The 14,494-nt window shown below is 37.6% G+C and overlaps 1 protein-coding gene across 1 annotated transcript; it reads right to left on the reverse strand.

The window, feature by feature from the left end:
* Positions 1-3,662: 3,662 nt before the first annotated feature.
* Positions 3,663-14,139, reverse strand: LOC106483352 (hypoxanthine-guanine phosphoribosyltransferase-like). The gene is made up of 9 exons (XM_067302460.1): positions 14,122-14,139; positions 8,553-8,667; positions 7,890-8,068; positions 6,915-6,977; positions 6,368-6,385; positions 6,083-6,162; positions 5,550-5,599; positions 4,636-4,697; positions 3,663-3,710 (listed from the first exon to the last, which is right to left on the reverse strand). Exons 1-9 carry the CDS (start codon positions 14,137-14,139, stop codon positions 3,663-3,665), a joined length of 633 nt encoding a protein of 210 aa, XP_067158561.1.
* Positions 14,140-14,494: the final 355 nt, after the last annotated feature.

Below are 14,494 nucleotides of genomic sequence, written 5' to 3' on the forward strand. Positions count from 1 at the left end.
GGCAGTGAGGCAATAGCGACTGCGAGGCCAGGCTGCCGTCCCCACTGATAACCCTCGCAGGGTCACCGCCAGTCTTCTCAACAGGATCCCATGCGTACAGTATCTCTATAACAACAACCTGGTTGCAGGTTCACTTTGATAAACAAGTTTAATTGCTTAACTAGGAGTTCTTCATTAGTAATCCCTCAATCTAAATATATGCTGAGCGTTTCTTGAGTCTTTCCTGACTGTTGCAACAGTGGTCCCGCTATTTACTCATCAAAATGAATTTCAAAACAAAACTAATGATCCTAGTAAGCAATGTTATGGATGTATGTTCTTTTAAGCAGACTTAATTGCCTAAGTTGCTTTTCCTGCTCAAAGCCAACAGAGGGCCAAGAACCATCTCCATACAGGCATACCTCGTTTTATTGCGCTTTGCAGATGCTGCGTTTTTTACAAATTGAAGGTCTGTGGCAACCCTGCATCGAGCAAGTCTATCAGTGCCATTTTTCTAATAGCATGTGCTCACATGTGTCTCTGTGTCACATTTTGGTAATTCTTGCAATATTTCAGACTTTTTCATTATTATTATAGCTGTTATGGTGATCTGTGAGCAGTGATCTTTGATGTTACTACTGTAATTGTTTTGGGGCACCACGAACCGCACTGATAGAAGACGGCAAACTTAATAAATGTGTGTTCTGACTGCTCCACCAGCCATTCCCCCATCTCGCTCCCTCTCCTCAGGCTTCCCTATTCCCTGAGACACAACAAGATTGAAATTAGGGCAATTAATAACCCTACAATGGCCTCTAAGTGTTCAAGTGAAAGGAAGAGTCGCACGCCTCTCACTTTAAATCAAAAGCTAGAAATGATGAAGCTTAGTGAGGAAGGCATGTCGAAAGCTGAGACAGGCCAAAAGCTCGGCCTCTTGCGCCAAACTGTTAGCCAAGCTGTGAATGCAAAGGAAAAGGTCTTGAAGGAAATTCAAAGTGCTACTCCAGTGAACACACGAATGATAAGAAAGGGAAACAGCCTTATTACTGATACGGAGAAGGTTTTAGTGGTTTGGATAGAAGATCAAACCAGCCACAACAGTCCCTTAAGCCAAAAGCCTCATCCAGAGCAAGGCCTTGACTCTCTTCAATTCTGTGAAGGCTGAGAGAGGTGAGGAAGCTGCAGAAGAAAAGGTTGAAGCCAGCAGAGGTTGGTTCCTGAGGTTTCAGGAAAGAAGCCATCTCCATAACATAAAAGTGCAAGGCGAAGCAGCAAGTGCTGATGTAGTAGCTGCAGCAAGTTATCCAGAAGATGTAGCTAAGAGAATTGATGAAGGTGGCTACACTAAATAACACATTTTCAGTGTAGACGAAACAGCCTTCTATTGGAAGAAGATGCCATCTGGACTTCCATAGCTAGAGAGTAGAAGTCGATGCCTGGCTTCAAAGCTTCAAAGGACAGGCTGACTCTCTTGTTAGGGGCTAATGCAGCTGGTGACTTTAAGTTGAAGCCAATGCTCATTTACCATTCCAAAAATCCTACGGCCCTTAAGAATTAAGCTCTACTCTGGCTGTGCTCTATAAGTGGAACAACAAAGCCTGGATGACAGCACATCTGTTTACAACATGGTTTACTGAATATTTTTAAGCCCACTGTTGAGACCTACTGCTCAAAAAAAAATTTCTTTCAAAATATTACTGCTCATTGACAATGCACCTGGTCACCCAAGAGCTCTGATGGAGATGTACAACGAGATTAATGTTGTTTTCGTGCCTGCTAATGCAACATCCATTCTGCAGCTCATGGATCAAGAAGTAATTTCGACTTTCAAGTCTTAATTATTTAAGAAATACTTTTCGTAAGGCTATAGCTGCCATAGATAGTGATTATTCTGATGGATCTGGGCAAAGTAAATTGAAAACCTTCTGGAAAGGATTCACCATTCTAGATGCCATTAAGAACATTTGTGTTTCATGGGAGAAGGTCAAAATATCAACGTTAACAGGAGTTTGGAAGAGGTTTATTCCAACCCTCATGGGTGACTTTGAGGGGAGGGGACTTCCTCCAGTGGAGGAAGTAACTGCAGATGTGGTGGAAATAGCAAGAGAACTAGAATTAGAAGTGGAGCCTGAAGATGCAACTGAATTGCTGCAATCTCACGATCAAACTTTAATGGATGAGGAGTTGCTTCTTATGGATGAGCAAAGAAAGTGGTTTCTTGAGGTGGAATCTGCTCCTGGTGAAGATGCTGTGAACATTGCTGAAATGACAACAAAGGATTGAGAATATGACATAAACTTAGTTGATAAAGCAGCAGCAGGGTTCAAGAGGATTGCCTCCAATTTTGAAAGAAGTTCTGTTGTGGGTAAAATGCTGTCAAACAGCATCACGTGCTACAGAGAAATTCTTCGTGAAAGGAAGAGTCAATTGATGTGGCAAACTTCATTGCTGTCTTATTTTAAGAAATTGCCACAGCCACCCCACCCTTCAGCAACCGCCACCCTGATCAGTCAGCAGCCATGAACATCAAGGCAAGACCCTCCATCAGCAAAAAGATTACGACTCGCTGAAGGCTCAGATGATGGTTAGCATATTTTAGCAATAAAGTATTTTTTAATTAAGGTATGTACATTGTTTTCTTAGACATAATGCTATTGCACGCTTAATAGACTACAGTATAGTGTAAACATAACTTTTATATGCACTGGGAAACCAAAAAATGTGTGCGATTCGCTTTATTGTGATATTCGCTTTATTGCAGTGGTCTGGAACCGAACCCGCAGTATCTCTGAGGTATGTCTGTATTTAAGTTCTACAAAAATCCTGGCTTACAACCCTTAGAAGGTTACAGCAAATTTACCCTTAAGTGTGCTGCAGTTTCTGGACGGTAGAAGCTAGCTTCCAGTTCTGATTAGGAGCATGCAGACAACTAGCTGAAGTATTTTCTTGCTATAATGGTTTATCATGCAGTCTTAACAGCTAACAGTGAGTAAGCAGGGGAACCTGTATTTCAAGTAATATCTCTCACAAAGTTGTGATCAGTATGAACCCTCCCCCCAACAAAAAAAAAAGTTACATGGCATATACAAGTACTAATCTATCTTTAATTACCTTGATGTTTGCTTTTTTCATTGTATTAAGTAAACTAGAATATCAGGATCTGTTCTGCATATGGTAAGCACTCTGTAGAGTAGACTCAATTAACCTTGAGTCCTTAAAATACTTGTGCAGCCTATTTATTATATAAAGTACATATTTAGCTATCTATCTATATATTTACACACACATGCATACATACAGAAATAACTGCAGTTTATATAAATACACATGATGTGTTACTTTATACAGTAACTAAAACCCAAATGTAACTGTATAAACATATATGTGTTCTGCCTCTGTCCCCTGGGATTCCAGTGGCGTATAACATACAATATAATACACATTTTATAGCCAGTGGTCTGTTCTGGTTTCACTAAAACTTGAAGAGAAGTCATTTGCCTTTGTTATACTGTTTTACAAAACATTATTTTCATCACTATAGGAAAAAATATACAAAGAACTGTCTTTAAAAGAATGTTGCAGTTATGCAGTAAAATGAATATGATTAGTAGGAAATTACTTCTCATCATTCATCCACACAGCTGTACATGACACTGGACTGTTACTCCAGAAAATTGATGTGATCAGATTTTATATTTCTCTTTGGCTTTCTCTTTCAGAATGCAGATATGCTAAAAACAAACAAACAAACAAAACTTTAGCCAATCTTTACCTTCAAAGGTAATGCAAGAATGATTTTCAGTAGTATTCCTAGGATTGGAAGGAGCACACACCAAAACACCACTGCTTTGTCAGTTTTACTACTTGTGGTGAAATTGAGCTGTTAATATTTCTTCCAACTTCATCTAAAATTTATGGAGAAGTTGTGTATTCTGGAAGAGGTCAGGTTTGTTTATTTATCATGTCCTTCTTTACATTACTTTACAATAGCACAGATCAAGTTTATGTCTTTTACAGAACAGATTTGTCATGTTAAAAATAGCTTCAAGTGAGAGACTTTTCACTTAGCCAGATTTAAGAAAATGCTTTTTAGAACTAGAGCAAAAATAATCTGCTCTTTCCATCACTTAGGATCTTTCTGAGCAAGTCTAATATTTGCTTCAGCCTAAAGTGGCTATTAGGGAACAAAGGGAAAAAGGACTTGATGGACATGTTCTACAGAGTAGGGAAAAACCTTCACCCACAGTCCAGTGTAGAGGCATTTTAAAAATTCCACCAGAAAAGAGCAACATAGGTTTATGCATTAAGACAGATGAATGTGGAGTCAAAGCCAAATTACAAGTTAGTTTCTTTTCAGCTGGGGCCAGCAGATTATATCCTGCCAGCCATCCTGGAGGATTCGGAATACTGTAGAGCAAAGCTGAGTGACAGTGCTTTTGGAGTAGATTCATAAAAAGGTAAGGCAGGTGTGAGTTGTTATGCATGTACATTAAATTATTAGCACGTTAATAACATTTTTGCCCTTTTAACAGAAATGTTTAGTCAGGTTTAAAGTTTTGTTATCCAGAAGCTCCCTAGGATAAGCTAATATTCTTGCTAGTTACTTGTGGTAATAGTCACGTATGTAACAGTTAAGGCACACATGTATGTACTTACATTTAGATCTCTGAAGTATTCATTATAGTCAAGAGCATATCCAACCACAAATTTATCTGTATCTGTAACAAAATCCAATTCTTTTTATACTTGAATAGTATAAATAGCTTTTATGTACATGGGTTGTCTTCAGCTAAATAAAAGCAATGCTTAACAGATACTTCATCTGCTTTCAAGTATTTAGCACACAGCACCTTTAAGAATCAGAGCTGTAAATTGATGACAGATTAAAATCCACACCATCCCCATCAGTTAATAATATAATTAAAATGTTAGTGACCTTTTAAGATAATTGTTTTGTTTCTTAAAAATACATTAATTAAACTTACTTATGAGATAGCCTTGGAAGAGGGGAGCAAAGGGGGAGGTTTCAGTTGTGGAGTAATACACCCACGTCAAAAGTCTTATCTTCTGCTGTCCCTCTCATGAGAGACATCCAAAAGCTAGGTCACAACTGTATGTTAATTCAGTATTGCATTTGTTTTTGAGAGTGAGTTAGTTCTGAATATGAAATTGAGCTCAGAAATTGAATTACAGCCCTACTTCTCTTTTTGGAGTAAATCTGAATCAAAATGGGATTTACAGTTTGAAAACAGGTTATATTTAAACCAGAGTCAAAATAAATGCCTTCTAGGGTCAAAACCAAACAATCAGAAGTTAAAAAGTTTGATTCTAGTTCAGGTATCTGGATACAAATAGCTAAACCTACATTCAGAACAAACAAACAAGAAGGTGGTTGTGAGGTTTCAGTGTGGGCTAGCTGGTGGTCAGTTTACAAGTTTTTACATGTTTTCTCTGCATTTTTCCCTATTTCTTTTGGCCTTCCTGATACGCACATCTTAGTGTCCAGGCTTACTGCATGTAATGAAATTCTGAGATCTTATTTTGGACAACTAGAAAAATGCAGTACTTACAGCCTGGTTTGTAACCTGAGCTTTGATGTGTCCTTTTAATGAGCAGGCTGTAAGACAGAGAAGAGAGAGTCATGATTTTTAAAATATAACTTGCTCCAAGCTGTAGACTTCACTTCTCCCACCTCTCTCCTTAAGCTTCTAGAATCATGCAGTTACAATAATCTCATTGTTTTAATTTATTAGAAAGAGAAGTAGTTTTCACCTTTATAATTGTGAAAAAAGCTAAGGGTCTGATCTAGGTTCATCCTGAAGCTCCATGTGACTCCTTTTATTGTCTTAGACTTAATTCTCTTCAATTCTGTATTCCAAATCGTTATTTTTTTCATGTAGCGATGTATCAGTAAACTAACATAGCACAGACAGGCAGATAAGCTCAAGTGGCATGTAAAGATTTTGGGGGAATAGGGAGGGAGGAAGGATTGTTTCCTGCTTTTACTTCCTCTTCCCCCAGATATATTAAAAAAAAAAAAGGCAGTATACTCTGACTATTCACCTGAATGATTTTGGTATCTTCTCATTATGATACGTTAGTCAGTACTTTTACCATCTTTGGTTTGTAGTCTTTTAGTTTTGAAAGTAGCGCCCTCATTGTTCTGCCAGTCTCAATAATGTCCTCAAAGAGATTAAAAAATATATATATATAAGTCTGAAAGAAAAAAAACAGACTGTCAGTGTAACTTGCAGTGTATAAAGCAATCAGAGGCATCAGTAGTGCAATAACACGACAAGCATATTTTAGCTGACATGATCAAGTGTTGTTTTATGTACAAAAAGCATCAACGTGCTAAGTGGGAAAAAAAATCAAAATCTTTACTCACCTCTACTACTAACACATTCTGAAAAGATTATTCAGGGAGAGAAGAAAAACGTTTTAATGGCAACATTCACTAAATTATGCAGCTAGGAAAAAAGTTTGCTCTGTGAAGTTCAGTTACAAATAAGTTGCAATTAATTTTCAAAGGAGTTTTTCACTTAACTACTTACATTATTTTAGTATTTTCTGAAAGCATTTATAGAAGCATAAAATATTGTGAGAAAACCACCTATATCAGGTTTTATGTAGTATTATGATATATATAGCAATAACATTTAAAAAACCATGTTGCATAAGTCAGTTTAATATAGTTCATTTCTGGTGTTTGGGGGATAAAGCATAGAGCAGGATTTTTAGATGCATTCAATGCTGATTCCATTATGTTTTCACTGAGATCAGTGGGAATAATTCTCCATTTCAAGGCATGGTATTTTAAACCAGCTTTAAGTGGCTGTAAATATGTAAAATCAACATCCTAATACAGATGAACTTCCTGGAGGATGTGTAAGAACTGTTCTTTCCCCTTAAAGGCTAAAGATGCTAGTTCATACCTTCCCATTTAATGTAGACAGTTCTTCTCCAATGATATTGATTTTTTCTGTAGGTGAATCACTCTAAAAGGAAATGGGGGAGAAGTCATACAAAATATGTTCAAAAGTATTACCTTGTGTTTATCAGGAATGTTGTGGTGCTGTTGCTATTCACCTGTCACACAGCTTTATGCAGTGTTCTTTCAGTAAAAGAGCTTTTAAATAGTGGAAAGCAAGAGATGGGAGTGAAGTATCCCAGACAGAAGTTTGAGCTTCTGAGCAAGAGTGTATTCATATTTCTAGAATCGACATCATTGCTTTCAGCTATTTTTGTTACCACTGATTTGTTTTAGAATTCCATGATACTTTTATAGGATGTTGTAAACTGTTGTATTTAGCTTGGGATAAATTTTGATCAATGCACAGAGCTTGAGTATTCAAAGAGTGGAGAAGATAAAGCATAGAAAACAAGATAACTGTAAATCACAGAGTTGCTTTATGGTAGTTGGCTCGGGCCAGCTAGGGTTGGCTTGGGTGAAAAATACCTTTTCTCCAACACACAGATTACAGAAACAAATCTCACCATCATTATCTGTAAGAAAAAGAAATAATGCAGAGGGAGACCTTAAGCAAATCTCTAATGCCGAGCTCCTCTCCATACTCCCTCCCACCAAAGAGTCCCATGGTAAGGACAGTTAGAGTAGAACCTGTATGGAAGCTTTGGGCTAGAGAGCAGGACTTTGGAGACCTGAGCCCAGCCCTTGCTTTCTCACTTTAAGTGTTCGGCTGTATATTCATGCCGGTGAATATAAATACTCATCTGATCCTTTGGGCAGGGCAGTAAATCAGTTGCCTTTCAGTACATAATAAATTAAGTTGCTTTGAACAGGGTATATGCTAAACTCAATTTCATGTGTTTTTCATGTAAACTAACAGGATTCAGAATGTCAATATATGGGGAGAGTCAATTTTCCAAGGAAAAGAAAAGTTACTTACACAGTAGCTTTTTATTCTAACAAAATCCACAGTAATAGGCACAGATTTATCACTGTTTTGATTTAGTACTTTTATATGGTCCAGCAAATCAGCAAAGAATTTATAGCCTCCTTTAAGGACGCGGAGTGCAACAATGTGATGACTTCCCATATCTTGTATGATATCTCTTGCCAAACATTCTGTCCTGGAAGAAAAAACAAATCACAAATCTTGTAAAATGTTTAGTATGTCATGTTTGTTTGTCCATACAACAATGCCCAAGTTAAAATTCTGATCTTGCTGTTGAATTTTTTAGCCAGCAACTTGTGACCACATGAAGACACAGGAAAGTTAGTTACATATTGGCAGCTAAGTTCACAGGATGACACTTACCCACCTGACATATGGCTGGTTTAAATGATATATCTAAACAGTGCAGAACAGGAAGGCTTAAAACTATTTGAGATGACTTGGAAACCTAACTGGGATTGTAGAGAAGTCCTCTCCATAAAAGTCCTCTTGCATTAAACTCCAAAGCTAAACTTAAGTTTTATAGCTGCAGGGTTTCCCTGTTCCTTAAAGTTTCCATAAGGGAGGTGTTAGTCAATGTGTAGCGTATCAGTCTTTTTTTTTGGAGGGCAACCAGGGCCTTTGGCATCACTGCTGCTGCTCTTTCTTCAGTACCCCCATTCCTATCCAGGACGAGTCCGTGAGGAATAAAGACTCTTTCTAGATCTTCTTCATAATGCTTAGGAATGCAAAATAGATTTTTATTATAGCTGCTTTCTTCATCTTTTATCTGAAAGTGAAAGGGAAATAGCTCTTCAAGAACAAAGACAGAGCCATACAGGAAAGAAAACTTTCAGCCTCTGACACTGTGGAGGAAGAGAAAAGTTGTGAACTCTGTATTAGTAAACTAGCTGTCAGGCACAACTTTGTCTCCTTCTCCACATTCTCCACTGTAATGGCCTGCTTTGGAGGCCAAGCTTCGCCATAACTTCTAATAAGTCACTTAGAGGCAGAAAACAGTAAGAAAAAAAATCACTAAAGAGCAGTAATGAATGACATAGGACCAGCCACCATCTTTGTTTTGACAGAGTATCTTACAAAGCCGGGCTAAAACAAAGAAACCCTATGAGTTTCCCCACCTATAAATGTAACCAAGGTGTTGAGACCACTACAATGAACAGACAGTAATGCTTTTCTAGCAATGTGATAAAAAGCTTTTGTTGCAGAGTTTTGGTTGTGGAAGTAAACAAGACTCTGTTCTTCCCTCCCCCTCAAAGAAAAGGAGAGAGTGTAAAAGTAAAATATATCTGTTTGAGAGTTTTTGATCTTTCTGGTATGATGTTTCATAAATTCAGCTTTTTGGTTCTAGAGAGACACAAAAGAAAATTTAATTATTTCTTTAAGAATAGGGAACACAAGTGAATGGGAAATGTGACCTTTGATGACTACTTTCTTTGTCATAATCAGAGGATCTTTAAGAGTCTTTTTTTTTTTTTTTTTTTTTTTACTCCCAGATCATTGGCAATTATTGATAATCCTATTTTCTTCACCCTTGTAGCAGATTCCTCTTCAATACATTGGCAAATGCCTACTACATCAGGAACGGGGAGTGTACAGAGGAAGCCCTTGCAGAGCACCCACAGTTTAATCACAGAGAAGGAAATCTCTCTTGTGCACAGGGTTGACAGTTATTCTCTCTGTTCCTTCACCCTGTTCACTCAGTTCTGCATCCCACAAAAGGAGAAGCAGAACCAAGATTAAAAATTATCCTAATTATACTTTTTCAACCTGTTACTTGTTCTGTCATAGTGCAAATTAGGAGTTCAACACTTCCATCTCCTATTACTAGAGCTGAGTGTAAACAGGAAGTTCAGAACCTCCCAATGTAGTTCTACATACATGCATCAGTAAACAGCTACACTGCAGACAGAGATGCCCAGTAATTACTTGGGCTAAGAAATGGCTTTGAAGTTGATCTCCCCACAAATATAAGTAGGAGAATTAATGTATTCCTGAAAGCAGAGAAGTAAGGGCATAACAGGTTATCTCCCTGAAATATCAGGAATATTATAAAGTGTCAATAGTGAAGCTGTCAGTAGCCAAAGTTAATAATCCTTAAGATTAATAACATATTTTTAAATAAAACTTACCTGAACATACTAAACTGCACTTCATATATGAAACAGGCTAGTAAGATCATGTGATTGATGAACTCATCTTTTTCAGACACTTCAGAGAAACATATGTACATAGTGATATAAAACATTAATAAAAATTGTTTTCCAGACTCTTCCATACCTTTGAATTTTTGCTGGCGCAGTAAAGTTCCCACATCATAACAACCCCAAGCCTGTTTTAACTGTTATAGAATCACATTTGGTACATGTCCTGGGAGAGAAACAACTATGTTCTTTAGGTAGATGAATGTGGTATAAATAACACAATCACAGTGCTGCAGAACAACTTGGTTCTTCAGCTCCAGGGTGACTACAGTCTCGGTATACCCTAGCAGAGTCTCTGACAAAGCAAGATCTAGTGAATGTGCTAATATAATGCCCAGTTCTCCTTCTCTTCTCCTCAAACAGAAACAAGAAGGCAAAAGCAAAGAACAAGAACAAGGTATCTTCTACTCTTATGCTGGATAATTCAGTAACCAATATGATTATCTGAAATGTGAAGGGTGTAGGTTCCTGTTCCACCCCAATATCATAGGAGAAAGCCTCAACCACCATCAACTAGTTAAAATCAAAAGGGTGCTTGTATTCTCCATTTCCCTTTCTGCAGAAAAAAGTTCCTTGCTCATGTGGTAGGTTTGGATTTTAATTCCTGCTTGTCAGGTAAATTGGAATTACAGCTGGTTTTCTAATCAGCAGATGAATTTAGGATGCAGCACTACCTCGGCCATCATTTTCATTGTATAAGAGAGACAGCTCTGTCCCTTAAGTTTTGAACACTGGAGACAGAGGCAGAATTCACAACTGAACTTTTGACAGAGGTAAGCACATACCTACCATCAGCTGCTCCCAGAGAGCAGGGGAGATGACTGACCTCAAAAGAGTGGTAGTGTGAAGAGGGGAAGCTGCAGAGTGAGCACCTGGATGGGAGCCAGGGGCCTGCTGAGCTGCAGTCCAGTGCCTTCCACTGTGCTGTACGCTCTGCTAGCAGAGCGCCCCTCAGCCTAGGGTGGAGAAGCCATAGCTGCTTTCCGCAGATCAGGGCCTTAACCCTTTTCCCATTAGGGTTTAGGATTATAGGTCTTTCCTAAACACGCTGACTCCAGGCTGTTGGACTCAGGGGTGTCACGATATCTGGAAGTTATGCATTTTTCCATTTGGGATTCTCTTCAGACTTGTCTGTTGGCCCCAAAGAAATCTGTTTAAAGGAAGCTGTGTCTTGGGATTCTACCACCCTTCAAGAAGATAATGGATGCTTCACTCCTTGTTCCTTTGTGAAGTGGTAGAACAAAAGCAGGCAAGGAAAGTATAATCCAGAAGAAACAGTTGTGAATGAGAGTGTTGACATGTAGGTATTAGAAATTCATTAGGAAACACCTGAAATTCATTACTGAGATCTCTTCACATCTGATATTATCCTGGTATTGTTAAAGAAATATGGGACTAACTAAAGAAACTAAAGAAAAAAAATTCAAAGCTGGGTCACATCTTCACTAGTGCAAATAGGTTAACTCCAAACCAGTTGGATTCAACAGAACTTAGATCAGTATAATTCAAAATATAAGAGAACTTACTTATAAATTAGAAGTCTGCTCAGTGTGCTACACAGTGCAGGTTTCTTTGGTGGAGGAACACTTGGAGAAGCAATATAAATACAGTTAACTTCAAGACAAGCCAGTTCAGAGTGGCATATGTTCCTAATATCATATGGTCTGTTTATTTAGCAACAAAATAGACTACTGCAGCAGAAAACAAAGTTTTAATAGTTTGTTTGTGTTCAGCATTCTTGCCAAGATCCTAAATCTTTCCCATCAGTCTTGGCAAGCATAACACCCTCCTACCAACTGAGAAGCATCCTTTGATTTACTAAACAAGCCCCAGAACCAAGCATTTCATGGCTCAGTAATGGATAGCGTGGAGCCCTGAGTTAGGCAGTAATAGCATGAAGTATTGTGAGAAAAAAAAAAAAAAAACCCCTGCAAACTCTTTAGATAGATGAATTGTTTTTAATTCTGCTTTTTTGGCATAGGAGAGATGACTGTTTAGGAAGAAGGGAAAAATGGACCTTAGGGAACAGGGGTAGGATATTACTTGCAAAACTCACAGCAGCTATGAAGTGAGATAATCAATTAATGCGTTGTATTTTAAATTGGCTACAAATAACCCACTTCATTTGAGGATAAAACTAGCAAACAAGTGTTAACAAGGATTTCAAAAAAACAGAAGACTGTTGTACAAGGCACTGCAGATAAAATCTCATCTTTTCTGAACTATCTGTATTCTGCAAGTATACAAAACTGATAGGCCTCGATGTTCCAAGGAAGACTTACAGAGTATTCTTGCAGCTGAGCACTGTTCAGTGTATCAAGAGTGATATTTTTCCTGTTTTAATTACTATTTTCTTCATGGCTGAAGTCAATAAAGTGAAGTGAAAGCTCAGGTGAAAGATTGTTTTCAAATTAAGTTTGTTTGTCCTTTATTAATCTTGCAAGAGCTGTTGGCACTTACAGGGGTATCAGCTGAAGATCAGGCTAGACAATAGCATTTATGAGCAAATTTCAGTGCAATGCAGAACTGCTTATTGGAATTTTTGAATGTTATATTAACCCCCTTGACTAGCTTGAAAGGGACCAATTTCTGCCTGTGTAAGATTGCTGGTGGTGACAGAATACACATACAGGTTACGAGATTTGACCAACAGAAAACAGTGACAATAAGACATTAGAAGCATTGCTCAAAGTTAAAAGACAGTGTTTATTTAAGACTACTTAAAAATGTAAGGATCATTTTTCATTTGGAGTGCAGGAAAAGCCTTTAAGAATAATCAGTTTACATGATAAACAGTAGTTAAACAAATGCTGTGTATTTTCTACAATCACTTTCTTTTTTATGCAGCAGAGAGCCAACGTGCACACAAAATAGAGATGTGGCTTCTTCATGTTGATGATAAAACTAATTCAGGAGGCTTTTTTTCTTGCAAGACTCCCATCTCTATTGCATTCTATGTAACTGCAATTTAAATGCAATGAGTATGTTACCCTTGATTTGAGCAATTTATTTTATCCCAGTTAAGATACTGTTTGCCCAAGGAACAGCTTCCTTTTTTAATGCATTTCAGCCCTATAATTTGGGATTTCATTGGCACAACAAGTTAAAGGTCAGCTGTGTTGCAAAAGAATTTAGCTTCCTAATGGATTTGATGAGAGGCATCAGAACTGGTTCAGCTTAAGTGAGGACCAAGCTTTGACCATGTTAATACAGCTATTGAACACAATTAATCAAAAATTTGAAGTATACTGGTATGCATGGTGATCATTGATTATAGCTGCTCTAACAATACAGTTCAGTTTTGTTTGGTTAACTATGCTCATTCAGAATATTTTGTACAAACAAAATTTTCACTACTACATTAATATCTTGTTTGTTGCTATGTGTAAAGAATTTTGAAAGGTTTACTGAAAGGTTCATAAGCAGAACCTTAAGGATTGCATCATTTGAGCACCACATCACCATAGCAACATGCTGCATCTACCTTACAGGCTCATAAAAGTGTTTGCATCATGGCACATGCTAAATAATACAGCAGCATCCTATTATAATAAAGCAGTTGACTACTAAACTATCACAGAGTCATTAAGTTTTTAAAACATCAGCTTACCATTTGAGGAATTAGTTTTTAAATTTGAATTCATACTCATCTGTTGCTCATTTGCAAATGAGCTTTGCTGGCTTCATAGTTTGAACTGTCTTGTTGGGGTTTTCCCCTGCCTTTAAAACTACAGCAGTTATGTAGAATAAAGAGATACATAAGTAAGTATTGTTTCATTGGAACAGAATGAAAAAACGTGGAAGTCTGATACATAATCTGTAATAAGTTTATATAGAACTAAGTCTTTTAAGACATCTTTGCTTTGAAAGCCAGCTTTTCTCCTGAGTAAATAATAAGAAACAAGGCTTTTCATTATTCAATTTTTCTAAAGTTTTACTATTTTCTCTGAAGCTATCTCCCCCCCGCAAAGCTCCCCTCAACAAAATAACCAACCAAATGTGGCTGTATTATGTCTTCTTACCTGCAGCCCACAAGCCATGATCTTACTTTGAACTATGTTATCTGAGAATGAGTTGGTGTTATTACTGCCATCTCTCTCGCTCTATTTTCATCTTGCAGTCAGATCATGACCTGCTTCTAATAGGTTAACTTTGCCATTCTTCCTACAGGAAGCATTACGTCCTTGTACTAATACACTCACCTCACAATCCCAGGTTATTACTTAGTCAGATCAACCAGAAATAAAGTAAGCATTAGCCCTGCTGCAATCAATCAGAATAATGATTATGGGGAATGAGGAAGGTGCAAAAACATGAATCAAATTAGTAGGAAGGACTAGACAGGGTAGCAGTATCTTTATCAAAAATAGAAATCAGATACATGCTTGTACAGAT

This window comes from Apteryx mantelli, chromosome 10 (genome assembly GCF_036417845.1).
Source record: "Apteryx mantelli isolate bAptMan1 chromosome 10, bAptMan1.hap1, whole genome shotgun sequence".
In the NCBI taxonomy this organism is placed as follows: Eukaryota; Metazoa; Chordata; class Aves; order Apterygiformes; family Apterygidae; genus Apteryx; species Apteryx mantelli.

What these genes read in the sequence shown, in the direction of transcription:
- LOC106483352 (XM_067302460.1), bottom strand. An exon ending in CGTCCTGGATAGGAATGGGG is followed by an intron (nt 8,069 to 8,552) that starts GTACTGAAGAAA and finishes CTTCCAGGACAG; the next exon opens with AATGTTTGGCAAGAGATATC. An exon ending in CTCAGGTTACAAACCAGGCT is followed by an intron (nt 4,698 to 5,549) that starts GTAAGTACTGCA and finishes ATTTTGTTACAG; the next exon opens with ATACAGATAAATTTGTGGTT.